General features: G+C 40.6%; 1 protein-coding gene across 1 annotated transcript in view; it reads left to right on the top strand.

Annotated features, from left to right (window-relative positions):
- GPC6 (glypican 6) overlaps window positions 1-15,400 on the top strand; it is a 1,259,017-nt gene that overhangs the window by 380,240 nt on the left and 863,377 nt on the right. Inside the window, exon 2 of the mRNA XM_019529756.1 lies at window positions 11,844-12,002. Within this exon, the coding sequence (XP_019385301.1) occupies window positions 11,844-12,002 (159 nt within the window). The remainder of the gene's footprint in view (window positions 1-11,843; window positions 12,003-15,400) is intronic.

Genomic DNA, 15,400 nt, shown 5'->3' with positions numbered 1-15,400 from the left:
CTGGGACACCTGGAGACAGTGGCATAGTGAACAGTGAGGCGGAAAGAGAAGGAAGTGTCTTGCTGCTGAGCATGGAGGAGAATGGCAGTGGGATTCTTACTTGCTTCAAGGACTTATAATAAAGGTCCTTGGCTGCTGCTGTCCTGTTATAGTGGCCTGAAATGTGGATGAATTTATGTCACGGTATCCATCCTGGATCGATCCCTGGGGAAAATATATGTTTGCCATGTTGTTTGATCAGTCATATTATAATTGTTCACGAAGGTCAGTAAGATAACTAGGGCTGGGCATGTGAGGCACCAGTTCTGAGTGCCAATTTACAGCGGCCAGTGGAATTGTGGTTCCCAGGGACCCCACAGTGCAGCCACAGCAGCAGTTTTCACTAGGAAGGCAAAGGGCTATGTGTGAGGAGGTCAGACTTTCTAGTGCTTGGCTACCTCTCTCCCCAAAACTCAGCATCAGCACCTCTCCACCTTTGCTGAGTGTGCCCAAATACCTACTTATGCCTCAGATATAAGTAAATAACTTCAGGTTAAATTGTCATTTCCCTTTTGTTCCAAAGAATGTATCTGAGCATACCAGTGTCACCAGAGGAACTGCCCAAGGAAGTCAGTGAGAGTCAAGCTTAGAAATTCTGTTTAGGGCTTTTGAAAATAGAACTAGGCTCCTTAGTCATTTACGAGCTTTGAGGGATTTTCTGGGAAACGCTTTAAAAAAAAAAAAAAAGATATGGGCATTTACTTGTCTCTCTCAATTTTCTCACCTTCTGTCCCTCTTCCCAATGTTCTTTATTGATGAATATATTGTAATTAATTTAATCTACCAACACTTGGTGACCTTTTATGCCTTGCAGCTACTTTTCCTCCCTTTTGTGTGTCAGCAAAGTAAGATAAAATCTGTCTTCCTTATGTACTGTTGGCACAGTGTAAAGAAAAAGGATAACTTGAGTTTATTAGGAGATTTAAAACATTAAATTTGATAGCAATGAAAGCCAGTGTCATTGGCAGTAAAACTCAGTATCACAGATAATTAGATCAGTGAGAACTTGAAAGGTCTAAGTTCAGATAGCCAAATGTTTGTGGGGGGGTGTTGTTGTTTCTGTTTTGTTTTTAACTTGCATTTAGCGAACCTAAACGCCACCTAAATAGGAAAAAAATCAGAGCTGAATGCTCTCAGCTGAAAGTACTGTAATATATATTACTGCTATAGCTGTGCCAAAACTAGAACCACAGCAAGAAAGCTTTTGAATTTTTGTAATAAATAAATTTATCTGATTAAATGCAGTTTGGTCCATCTCTGTTTCCTGGATTTATATCCTCTAGTATAAGAAACTGCCATAGTCACCTCTGCTCTGATTACTTTCCTGATTTATATATATACAGGAAACCCTCACTATTTGCGGGTTCAGCATATGCAGTTTCAAATATTTGTGAATGCTGAACCTGATTCTTAAATACACTTAAAGGACATCCTCGGGAGCTCCGTGCTTGTTGCTGCCAGGCTCCCACTGCTACTGCCATAGCCATGCTTCCCCACACCCCCAACAGCCACTGGGGGCACTGAGTTCATGAACGCAGTGCCTTATTTGCAGATTTCACCATTGCAGGGGATACAAGAATGTATCCCCTGCAAATGGCAAGGGTCCCCTGTACACAGAATCACCAATTAATCTCTAAAATTACTTGCGAAACTCCTCTGAACATTCACAATTTGTATTCTTCTGTGTCTGGGTTTGTGAGAGGTGTAGCAGGAGCATAGTTAGAACACTTTCAACCTTGTGCTTTGGGTATTTTGGGATGGCTGAGCAGTACATAATTGGCCATTCATGTTGGCTCTGATTTAGAAAGAAAACTTAAGGTATCCCTTACAAACCTAACATCAGTGGAAGTAACAGTAGCAGGGTTCTGTTGGCGTGTCTACATATGCTATTGGCATGCAGCAATAAACTCTGGTTTATATCACTGTGGAGTTTATTGCTTCTGGGCACACTCTTTGAAAGTGCACCCAAGAGCGGAGCATGTTGAGCAAGGTTGGAGCAGCCCCAGCTAGAAGGAGGTCCAGGGGATCAGTCTGACAAGCCAGGGCTGATTCCCCATGCTCAACATGTTGTCAAGTGGCTGGTTGGGGCACAAGGGTGCTCCAGTGTGGGGCTAGCCAGCAGGTAGGTCCCTCCCCACTCACACGCTGAAGCACCTCATCATGATCCAGTCAGCCATATCAGTGTCTACACGTGTGCTGCTGCAGAGTAAAATACTCCAGCAGGTAGTACTTGTATTTATAAGTACTACTCTGCTGAGGAATTGATTAGTTTGCTGTGGCCTAATAGGGCTCCATGTGTAGATGCAAGACATTTAATGCAGAGCTAATTAGTCTGCTCCACAGTAAACATCTCATGCCGATGCACCCTGTGGATGACATATTTCCTTTGCTCTCTCACCTCCATCATCTTTACCTCAACAAAGAGTCCTCCTATACCAGGGACAGGCAATTATTTCAGCAGGAGAGGCATTTCAAGGGCTGCAAGGGTAGTCCTTGACAGTTGCCCTGCCCCCTGGTCAACATCTTGGGACCAGAAGTCCTGCTCCAACCCTAACCTTTGCCACCAGAAGTCCCTCTTCTTGGCTGTGACAAATACTCCTTTGGGGGCAGGAGGTTGCCATTTTAGCACCAGAAAAAAATTAATTATACACTTAAAGTCAAGCACCCGCTGTAACAAATTTTAATTTGACTGCAAAAAATATGTCTCATGATTTGTGTTCGCATGCTGTACATAGAGGTGATTGAATAATAACTCAAAAATAAAGTCTTACTCTTGTATTGTGTGTATGTGCAATATGGAGTATGAGGTGTGTGTGCATAGTGGGATGTGGGGGAATGTGTATGGTGGGGTGTGAGGAGGTTTGTGGGGAAGAATGAAGGGTGTGGGGATCCCCCTCACACTCCCCACATGGCACACAGCCCCTGCAGGCAAAAGCAGCAGCAGCAGCAGGCATGGGCACTTGGGGTGCTCATGACTGGTGCAGGCACTGGCACCTAGCAGCCAGTGCTGTACATTGCAGTGAGAAGCGCATCCTGCCCAGCATGTCTGTATCACCAGGGCTCCCTGCTGCACAAGTGCAACTCCTGCACTCATACACCACCAGAGGGAAGTTCCATGTGCTGGGTCTGGTTGCCTCCCATGCCCCATGAAATGCAAGTGGCTTGTGAGTGCAGTAGTTGCACGTACATGGCACAGAGCCCAGCAATAGAGGTGTCCCGGCCAAGCTGCACTCCTCGCACCCATGTGAAGAGCTGGCTGGAGCTATGTGCCACTAGGTATCAGTACCTACATCAGGCATGAGTGCCCTGCCCTTAGCACCCCCACCAGCTGCTGCTGCACCCTGCCCCAAGCATCCCCCACCTCCTCTCATGCCTACACCTGCCCACCAGAGCTTCACGTTGTTGCCACCCCCTTGGGCACGGGTTCCATGTTGCTGTCAGCCTCAGCCCTACTCTCTGTGCTCACCCAGCTGCAGCTCTCTCTTGCCCTGCCCCTCTCTCCACCCCCGCCACTTCTCTTCCTGCTGCCCAGAGTAAGCAAGACACTGGGGAAGCCAAGCAGGTTCTCCAGTAGCTGCAGCAGTAACCCTGCCTACAGGCTGTGTATTGGCCGGGCCAGGCCCTTTCATCCACAAGGGTATGAGCAAGGTGCAATAGGGTATGTTAGCCATAGTGCAGCAGGAAGGGGAGGTGTATATGTGGGTGCCTCACTCCCACCCTCATGCATACTATCAGACTGTTTCTCTACAGAGGAAAAAAATCTTTGTGGAAATATAAATATAAAACCCCCTGAAAAACAAAAGAAGAAAAAGACCCTGTTTAATACAGGTTTTATTAGTAATGGTAGGGTGGGGAAAGGTTCCCCAGCCTGTTCAACAAATATGGAATCTGCAAGGCCCACTTGGCCTTGACATCTGAAATCTGTGTATTGGGATGAGTGAATTAAACCTTTATCAAACAAATTTCTGAAAGGCATTTCCCAATTGAATCAAGGATTGCAAGGTTTGGGAGGTGATGTATTCTACAGATTTGTAGATGAACAGCAAGTCAACAGAAATAGTGTGTACAAATGTCTCCTCCTTAAAGAATGAAAAGAAAATTAATTTATCTTTCTGGAGGATATATCATGACCCATAGACAGGGGACAGGTATATTAATAAAATAATAATGGTTCCACAGAAGTCAGAGGTCAAGCACATTTTAGCTTATTAGACTATGCTTCAATGTCCAGACATTTCTATTAAGACTATTAAAATACATGGGGCCCTTTTGTTCTCCTAGTAGAAAAGGCCTGCTGTAGTGTTGTGGTTATATAAGAGGGGGCTTGGGTATTTTCTTTCAAGTTGATCTTTAATCATAAAGGTCAAATGTTTACCATTAAAAAAACTTGAAGGTCAAGGAACTCTGTTACATTCAGTTATTGATTTTTTTTTTTGAAGACCTTGAACCTTGGCAAGTATCACAAGTTATACAGGGCAACTACACAAGGGCAATAACAGAAAAAGCTGGTGAAGCCTTCCTAAATATGAGAGGTTGTGTATATTAACACAGGACCCAGATTTTCAGGAAATGGAGAAAATGGTGGAAATCTGAAATGGTTCTAGAGATACTTGTTATGATCTGAGGATTTTTTAAAAGGAGTGTTTTTTTTTTCTTTTTTGTGGTCATTGTTTCAGTATAATAGTACCTGGATGACATTAGGGCTAAATACAGACAGTCAAAAAATCAGAGTCTGAATCAATTCAGTCTTTGTGAGTTAGTCCAAGTTGTGTAGATTGAACCGATAAGCAAGTGAACAGACATTCAGTTCTGATTCCAGAAATGCAGCCATCTGCCTACAGTGGCCCAGGCCAGAAGCCAGGGGGTGCTAGAGCATTGTTTCCTGCTCAACTAGAGCAGACAGTGTGAGCCAAGGCTATCCTACCCACCCTGCGGTATGGGGGTTATGGGAATGGTGCAAAGAATTCTGGGATGCTGGGGGACTGTGAGTTAACTTGAATCTGGAGGGGATCTGGGACAGAAGGTCAATAAACTGATTTAGCCTAAATCAGTTAAGTCTGATACTACAGCCATCCAGGTTTATCTTAAACCAGTTTCAACAATCATGAAAGCAGTTCAAGTGCTCTGAGCTTCTATTGTGTTACAGATTTGAACTGATTTCCAGTCACTTTTACCAGTGTGTGTGTAATTTCTGTCCTTAGCCTAGAGGTGCAGTTATTCTGAATAAGGGGAGAACATTTGCTAGAGAAGCATTTTTCCCCCCAAAATATTGTTTCTAGAGCACTTCAGGGAAATGTTTTGGCTTCAAAGGTGATATTCCAATGAACTGCAGAAAATGCTGAACTTTCAAAGTCAGCATTTAGAAAGGTAGTCCTTCATGAATCAATCCAAGGCGCCAGCTGGTTTAAGAATCTTAAAACCCTGGTGTGGCTCTAGCTTGACCTAGAAAACCAGAAAGTCCTGGCTAACTGAGATTGATTTTTTCACAACAGCCCCTAACCTGACAAACCAGTCTCGGTCTCTGGGATCCTGGGAGAACATTTAGTTTGAGAAACGCCATGTGTCAGGTATAGGATGTCACACCTTTAGATTATAGTGCAGACACATTCTGACTCACCCAAATGAATGCTGAATGATTGCTTATATGTTCACTATCATATAATCTTTTGATCTAGCTATCATGCTGAAAATAATATTTAAAGGACATCCAAAATACAAAAACTTAGGCCATCAACAGGCATTCATTTGAAGCAATGGTAATTTTCTAATGCTAGAAATGCTCCCCAGAGAGGGAGCAATACAGCTGTTCATCCTGCAACTGTCCTTTTTCCTGCACATGGTGCCTTCCTCAGACTAGAGTGATCCTGCTCTGGGGAAAGTGTGGGGAGCACTGGCTGCTCCAATCTTCCTGTTTCCAGGAGGACTGGAGCAGTGAAGCCATGCCCGTGCTTTTAACTCCACGAGGGGAAAAAAGCTAGGCATCCCAAGAGACTCCTGCTACACAGGGGAGATAATAAAAATACATGATGTTGAATCACAGCCTTACAGTTTGCTTTCCAAGCACTGGGCAAAATGTCAGTAATACACACCCAAGAGGTAGCTAAAATTTCTCCTCACAAAGCGGTGTTATCAAAAGCCAATTGTCTAACTCTGCTTGGAAAATAAAATGAACCTGAGTGTAGCAGTAGTGGTGCTGCTTCTAGTAGTTTAGTTCGGAAGACTCTAGGGACTCTAGCTTTTTCTTTCACAGCTGTGTAGTCCTGGTATGAACAGGTTTGCCTTGGCCTCATCTTCTGTGACTTATTATTGAGGGCTGTCCAAGGACAGCAGGGTCATGTCTTCTTGTAAATTAATGTTCCCTGTGGGACTCCTAATGAAGAGACTGTTAACTAATTATCGGTCTGTTTGGAAGGTACTCATTTTTTAATTGACCTCAAAACACTCAAGGAACCAAAGGAATCTAAAGAAAGATGACTGGTGTCCAGGGCAAGAGAAACACATCATTTTCTGTCATTGGGGAGGGTGAGTTGGTTTATTAGGGTAAGGTGGACGTGCAAGCTTGATAATGAGGTGCTCAGAATTTAGAGGGATCAATAATTGCACCTGGTCACCCTGCTTCTGTGCGCTGTTTTATTTCCTCATTTATTTAGCTTGTTTTCTGTAAATATTACTTTAGTCTTCTCCAAGAAATATGTTTTAAACTAATTCTTTTATTATCTGAGTTTTAGTTTAAGTAGGAAAGTTCAAATCTGTAATTTGAATGTCAGGTGCAATTTCACTGAGGTTGCTTGCAGGGCTGCAAATATCCCACAGAGAAGATAATTGTAAAGTCAGAAGAAGCCTCAAGACTGTTAGTTAGGAAACAGTTTTGGTCCAACAAAATGATATTTTACTTTTTACCCTGTGAATGCTGGCTAAAATGATGATGAACTCAATATTTCTTGTTATCTTTAAGTACTTGGTAATTTAACGAATAACAAGTTATATTTTTTTAATTCTCTGCTATTTTGTAGGATTCATGAGCCAGATTCTTAACTGGGCCAAGTATTGTCTTTTGGAAAAAAGTAGTAACTATGTAACAGTGGACATTATAAAGAACTTCTTCACAGCAAGGGTTGCCAGAATCTGGAATAGGCTTCCAAGGGAGATGGTGCTCTCCCCTACCTAGAGGAGACTGGATAGGCACCTGGCTGGGGTCATCTGACCCCAGCGCTCTTTCCTACTCAGGACAAGGGGTCAGACTCTATGACCAACTGACTGAACTTAACATCTATGAATCTATAAAACATGTTTTTATCATAATAAAGATATGCACTTCATTTACCAATTACAGTGTTTTAAAATAAAGCTGAGAACACTGAAGGAACTTCTGTTTAGAAAACTTTCATTGTTAGACTCCAATATAGAAAAAACCTTTGTATTGCAGTAAGTGGAGAGAGGGCTTTTAATGCAATTTAAAAATCAATTTCTTAGGTATTTCTAAAAACATATTAGATTAGATTCAAAATCTAATTGAGAAACAAGACTGTACCCCTTATAAATGTAATCTGCTATGAACTGATTAAAAGTTTCTACTTGAAGACAGTCATCCCTGAAGAAGGGCTTTTTGTGCCCAAAAGGTTGTCTAATACCTTTCCTGACTATACGTTTGGCCCAACAAAAGATATTATAAAGCATACCTTGCTTCAGAGCCCTTAGAGCACTGGTTTTCAACCTTTTTTGACTTTAGACACCCATGGGGAGACTCAAGGCACTCCTCAAAATTGGCCATCTATTAAATCTCACTCTCTTTTTTACTGAAAAACAAAAACCACCCCCCCGCCCCAAACCACCCCCAATAAATTAGTTTTTCTATTGAAAAGAGCCCAGAAAGATCACAGCTCTGGATTTTTATTTGAAATCTCTGGGGTTATTTTGTGAATCGTGTTTGTAAACCTAACGATACTAACATCGTGTAGCATCCCATAGCACCATTGTAAGGACCTTGGGGCACCCCAGAACAATATGGCAACCTGGTTGAAAACCCATGCCTTAGAGACGGAGTTTGAAAGCTCATATGACATGAATGCATTAACACGCATTTGCAGCTAGAGGTACAGAGGAGAGCCCATATTAACTGAGTATTTCTGTTAGCAGCAATCAGACATAAAATACCTGTACATGGAGAAAAATACATTGCAGAATTTTTTATTGTTTTTTATTTAGGCAATTTTTGCCTTAATCATATCTCAAAGAATTATTGCCCCTGGAATTTACGGCATACCTATACAAATCTGACCTCCTTTAAATGGTTTATTTTATCATATTTTCACTTCTGATATGATAAGTAGCTTCATGGTCAGCCCTTTGTGAAAATCACGGGCAGAGATTTTTAAGACTAATTTTATTTTCCATAAAGGTTCACTGTGTGTTCATACTGTAACCTTTGCAAATAGCTACCGCACTCAAACAACTCGTGGCAGGTAGAAGCAGTTACTCAATTTAAGAGTTTTAAGTTGTAATTTTTTGAAAGCTCTCATGAGCTTTTATAATTTTATAGCACTTTATGGGGACACCAAAATGCTGTACACCCAAGTATAAATGCAAGTACCTTATAATTTTTTTTATTACAATCCACAGCCCCATACAAGCAAGATTACCAAATTTAACCGTAAAATTTGCCAGTTTGGAGCAAGTGAAGACAGGTGTGAGATTACAGCTATAATAAAACTGAAATTGAACACTAAGATCTAAATTTGTAACTGGCAATTGATTTGATTTATAAAACATAGACCACAAAAGGAGATAGATGTAAGTCAGCATCTTCAGTTGGAAACACAGTGGTTTGATGAGTTGTGGTAGGTCAGGGGGAACTGCTGAATTACTTGTTTAAGTCTGGCTTAGAGCTTGTGCAGTATAACTATAAATTTTTGTCAAGCTTATCTTTGGAGACACCATTTGCAACAAAAAAAAAACTAGTTGGTCCTAGCAGTTGCTACCTATGTTATATAATCTTTGGTAAAATGAACAGAAGAATGTAAAACACGTGGAGTTTCCCCAGGGCAAAAAGTGGCATATTATTTGTGAACATAGCTGAAGCCTGTAAAATACTTAAGGTGTTTAAATACACAGATCAATAATTAAACTGTTTTTAAGATACTAGAACACTGCATTGCAAAACTCAAATGGTAAATAAGCCTGATAAGGAAATAAAGGAAGGGCAATAAAAATATTGTCTCCAGAGTTCCTTCCAATCTGAGCAGTCTTAATGTCACTGATGAGGAAAACTTGCATAGAATAAGAAAGACACTGAACTTAATTAATAAAGGCTACCTAGTTTTATAAGAAAAAATCCCAAAGTGGCCATGGCACCTTTTGTTTTCCATGGATTGACTGATAAACAATTTCAAAGCAAAAGTCTAGAGACTTTTTGTTTGAAATACTGTATGGCTCTCAGACTTCGGGAAAGAGGGCTGACATTTGGCAAGGCGATAGACTTTGTGTCAGGAATGTTCCTTTTGTCATGCATATAAAAAAAATGCCTAAATAGAGCCATATGATAAGCTTTTTAGAAATGGAATTTCTGAAGCCAGTGACTATCAGTCTTGTGTTAAGGACACAAGAAGTGAAACAGGTCATCACATGAAAATACATACTTAAAAGGGAAGAGAGTTGCAAAAATAAATGAATAAATGCACAGGAATGGTTTTGGTTGTAACCAAGTATTTAAAATGTGCTTTAAAGTAATTTGAGATGTAAATGTAGCTGGAAAGAGAAAGTAGATCCATAATGAGAAGGGGAAAATAAAGAATGCAACACAAAGGAGAAGTAAACTACCACTAGCTAGAAATGAAAATGTTTACTACTGCAAAGCAGAAAACCTTTGGGTACATAAGGGCAAGGAATGTATGGGCAAGGGGTATTTTCTTGTAAAAATTTGGTGGTTTTTTGTGGTTTGAGAAAGATGCCTAGTGGGTTTTTTTCTTTCTTTCTTGTTTGTTATGTAATCATTTCAAATGGGCAAATCTATTTATACTGATTTCAAAGGTACCTAGTTTTCAGTCAGGATTATTTTTCTGACCTTTAATTAACAAGTAAGAATGTTCTAAAACCACTCTTTCTGATTTGTGTTTTGTACAGTGCCTAACACAATGGCATTCCCAAGTACATGACTATGCAAGGCCCCAAGATACTAGTCTAATACCAGTAATAATTAAAGCAATAACAGAATTGCCTTTCGAAAGATCAATTGCTGTGCATTTTTAGAAAGCTTTGAGATCTCTTAAAGAAAGTCCACAGCAGCATAGGTGAAATATCACAAAGGAACAAATTAAATTATTAGTGGTTTGGGGAAATTATTATGCTTTACCACAAAAATCTTCCTTTTATTTAAAAAAAAAATGGAAGGAAGGAAGGGCATATTAAGGACAGCATTCATTCTAAGCAGGTATAAGTCTTTTTTTTTTTTTTCCTTTTATATTTTTATTGCAGATAATATCTGAACTCTCTGGGCACTTTTAAATTTCAGGGCCTGATTCTCATTTATGCAAAATAAGAGCAGATTAAATTATTAATACGTTACATATAAACTCAGTTTGTATCCTCAAAAGTGATGCCAGGTGGCCTGGGCATAAACAAGAATCAGGTCCCCAATGTTTATTTAATCCTTGGGTTTTGTACATCATTATATTTGAACTGATTTGCAGGACCTAGTATACAGAAAGCTAAATGTTTTAAATGCTTTAAAAGTAACTTTAGTCACAGGAGCATGCTATTTATTTCATTTCTCCAGAGGAATAGTGGAATTTCCTTTCTTTGAACATCCCAAGCTAAACATTTCTGACACCATAGCACAGTGTCAATTGGAAATTCACATTTCATATAATAAGAGACCATTTTAATTTCATGAGCTAAGGAATTGGCTTCCACTCATAAATTGCACTAAGAAAGCAATATTTTCAGAAATGGCGCAATACATCAAAAGATAACTCTATTGAATTAAATAAGAGGCTTTCATTACCTTTAACACTGTGTTTTCATATTATAAAAGCATTAATTAAACCCTTCACTGCATTCTTCCATTCACTGGAGCATTTGCTGTGTTTGACAAGAAATGTTGTCCAAGAAAACATGTGACATCCAAACATTCCCATTAAAGTACACTTACTCAAGCAGAAAGGAGTGTGGGAGATGGAAGGGGGTGGATTTGCTACACCTGGGAAAATATATAGGCAGAAAAAAACTTGACAAAAACATCAACTTTCTCCCCCTTCTCCTCTGCTCAGCCATTCTGCCTAATGGAGTACTGTTGGGCTCTCAAAATATATAGTCTTCTTATTTAAGATTTTGGTAGAGAGAAAGCAATGACAGCTAATTACTGGCCCTGTTACCAGCTATATTGCTCAGGACATTTCAAATTCAAACAAAGATCAGGCAACTGTCTTCAGCTTGTTTCATCTACTTGCATTTGCAGAGAGGGGATCCTCCAGTTGGGAATCAGCTTAACATTAGAAGAGATTCATCCTTTGAAATACAGTTTACCCAAATGGCACTGCAAAGGAAAAGTGCTCAGTATTGCGGGAAATACAGGATAGGGGTCAAGCTATACATACTAATACAAAGTATTCCCAAGTGCAGACTCTAGAATCTGGAAAGTGGTACAGGAGGAGAGAGAATCATTTGTATATCATTTCAGTTTAGCATCAACTCATCAGATAAACAAGAAATGATACATTTCAGGAAAAAAATATGTATATTAAATTAATGCAAACCAATGGTTTATTTCCATTTGTAAATCTACAATGTCCTCTTCTTTATTATTCCAGGAGAACATTTGCGAATCTGCCCTCAGGAATATACATGCTGCACATCAGAAATGGAGGACAAGTTGAGCCAGCAGAGTAAACTGGAATTTGAAAACTTGGTGGAAGAGACAAGTCACTTTGTGCGCACCACCTTTGTGTCCCGGCACAAGAAGTTTGATGGTAGGTGTGATTATAATTTGCATACTCTTGGGAAGTTATTTCAAGTCTGTTTCAGTGTGAGTGTCATTCTCATGCACTCCAAAGCTCAACATAGGAGTCTACTGTCCAAAATATATATCAGTTTTGTTTCCTTTACAATTTGATATAACATCTGCAGTTGTCACCTTAGCTAAACATAACGATTAACTTTGCAGCTGGTGCCTCTTATTAGCTCTTATGATTGCATACACAGTAACACTGAGAAGCACACAGTCAAGCACCTGCAAGTTTGGCTAATGTAAAAAAAAAAAAGGAAAAAAGGAAAGAAAAGGTTAATCCTGCATAGGATGGTGTATAATTTTTTGCTTCTATTTTTTAGGCTTTCAATTGTACTTATTGTTGCAAGATGAACTGTAATTTTTATTTTTTCTTACAGTAAAGCTCTGTTTGTAGCCTGTAGCCTAGCTTTCTCCATTGTAGCCTAGCTTTCTCCATATGCCAATGTTTTCCATGTGAAGTACAGTTGTCTCTCAGAAGGGTTTCCTTTTCTTCACCACTTGAGGGCCAGTGGGCACTGTCCAGTGTAGTCTACTCAGTTTCTCCTTGGTGCGCTCATTTAGAAGCTATTACCTTGCTCCCAGCCCTGTTTTCTCCTTAGTTGTCCCCCAGAATCAATTAATGTATATCTAATAGCACACCCCTCCCCAAAAAAGAGGTGGGAGAGCTAACTGTTGCTCCATGGGCGTTAAGCCCAAGTTAACCCTTTGTGTCAAATATGCCTGTTCTTGATCACCCATGTCTTAGTTACGGATGAGAAGGATTCCTCTACAGAATTTTTGTATGGTACTCAAATGCTTTATTTCTGCAAAAATTGAGAATGACAGATTTAAATTATTTTTTCTTTCTGTTCACTGGTGTGATTTCTCCTTCCTACAGCATAAGATGGTTTGGGAAAGGGATTAGACATTTTCTCTAACAACTCATTTTCCTTAGAAATGAATATAAAGTGTTTTTTTTCCTCCCCCTGCTGAAAATGTATGGCACTAGTTGTTAAATAAACCTTTCTCATTATACATTGGAGGATAGCAAATATTAAAATGACTTCTTGTTCATTCTTGTTCACTCTCAGATTTATGTATGTGTTCAAATGAAATATAGATACATTTTGAATGACTGAATGATCTACTTATTCCTAAAAGTGAAAAATGTTCACCTTGCTTGTAACACAATGTGATATCGACCCAGAAGCTGCATCCAGATGAGTGTGGCCATGTGGTATGTGCCAAGACCCATCTATACCCTGCAACCTGGCTAGCTGGCATATGCTCTTGCAGGCTGTATCTACAGCATTGCACCCCTAGAGTTAGGAAGGTCACACTGCTGGGGTTGGGAGGTAGAGTTGGCTTGGTGCCAGTACCTGCTTTACCTTCACCTTCCCCCAGGCAGTAGAGTTCAGGGGCTGAAAAATTCATCTACACAGAAAAAGAGGGTGATGGAGGAGATACTGCATTCTGGGATGCTGGAGGATTGCAACTTGGGTGGCTCATCTATGGGGAGTGGACACATTTTAATGGAATCTGAGGTGCCCTGAAGTGCTGTAACTTTAAGCTCCCTAAAGTATTATTCAAACAAGTTTCTAGGGGTACACTGATAGAGATTTTGAGGGGCCAATACCGATAGCCAATTTTTAAGGAGGCATATTTGCTGTTACCGATCCGATTTTTCTAATACAGCTTTGTGCAGCTGGTAAGCCTGTTGTGGTGGAAAGGGAAGTGGGAAGAAAGGGGACATGAGGGTGAGGGAAGAAGTGGAGTAGGAGCAGACTGCCCAGCCAGTGTCCCTCCAGATCTGCTTGGGGTGGGGCAGGAAGGCTGCAGCTGCAGGCTGGAGTTGCGGCTGCACTGGACTCTTCTCGGTGGGGGCTGGGTTCAGGGCAGGCAGCAGTGGTACTGGGAGGTGGGGATATGCTGCCGTGCTGTGCACCTTGCTGCCTATGTGCTACACTGCAGCTGCATGCACACACAGGGATGTATTGGCCAAATCAGCAGCCTCACTGGGCTGACTTCTAATACAGCCAATTTTCTTTATATTAGTGCCAATCCAATATTGGAGCAATGTATCAGGGTACCTCTACCAGTTTTAGGTGTTAATGTGGACAATCCAGGAGTTAAGCTCCAGGAGCCACCTAAAATTAATATGCTATAAGGCCTTTACAGGGATGTGTAGCCATCTGCTCTTGGTGTGGTGCAGATGGAAAATAATTGAAGGGGGTTGGTTCTAAATGAATTCTGAGTTGGCTTAGGGACAATGAGGGCTAACTTACTTCCTCTCGCCAGAGAAGAATGTTGAATGCATATGCTGTGTAGGGGAATAGGAGCCAGGAGCTGGGAAGATGTACATTAGTTTTTTTATTCTGCTTTAGGAAGCCAGGGGTTGGCAAGATTCTAAGTCAAAACTCTAGAGTGGAGTTTAGAGAGAGAGAAAAAAATGTGTATCTAAGACTAATACGGTTTTTTTTTTTTAAATCTCATTAAAATTCTTAGTTACATCTTAAGTGAATTTGAGTCATTCTGTGAGAGTTGGAGTAAAGCTGTAGTGAGATCTGAGAAAGGGTAATGTGAAATCTTGCCTAAACCTATCCCAACCAACCAGTTAGTTCAAAAAAAATATCATCCACAAAAATGCTCATCTCTCACTCCTTCTGAGTGCAGACATTCACCACATTTGGTCTGTGGTCATAGGGATCCTGATTTTCTTTGATTTTAAAAAATCCCCAATTTTCAGATTTAAAAAGGTAACCCAAAATCTACACTATTCTGTGATTAAAATGCAATGTTATACTAATATATTAGCAGTGTTTCATGTTAATCATGGAAAAATGTGGATTTGGGGTAAATTTTTTTAAATCCAAAAACTGGGGAATTTTTTTTTAGTCAGAGAAAACAGGATCCCTGATGATCACACAGCTTGCTTTAAGCCACATTATTCTAAAGTGGCATGTGCAGACATTTGCCAGTTTTGGGAGCCACACTGAGAACTTGGTACAAGTAACTGGGAGTATGGGGAGGAGTCAGTAAAGTTGGGAGGGTTGGCAAGATTGGTGGTGGGTCAGGGTGGGGGGGCTAAAATTGCCTGTTCAGGTTTGGGGGCATAGGAAGAGCACAGCCCCAGGGCTGGGGCGAGCAGTGACTTTTCCTGACCCCAGAGCTGCATGCTGAAAGTGTGCAGACATTCAGTGGACAGGATTAACCTGTTCTTGATCTAAATTAATTCACCTTTTTCAGGTGAACAAACTTACATAGATTTCATAGACACTAGGCCTGGAAGGGACCTCGGAAGATCATCAAGTCCAGCCCCCTGCCCCAGGGGCAGGAAGTCAGCTGGCGTCATAGGATTCCAGCAAGATAAGCATCCAAATT

The sequence above is a fragment of the Crocodylus porosus genome, unplaced genomic scaffold, assembly GCF_001723895.1.
Source record: "Crocodylus porosus isolate Cpor-Errol unplaced genomic scaffold, CroPor_comp1, whole genome shotgun sequence".
Classification (NCBI taxonomy): Eukaryota; Metazoa; Chordata; order Crocodylia; family Crocodylidae; genus Crocodylus; species Crocodylus porosus.
This window is presented reverse-complemented; position numbering and strand designations above follow the sequence as displayed.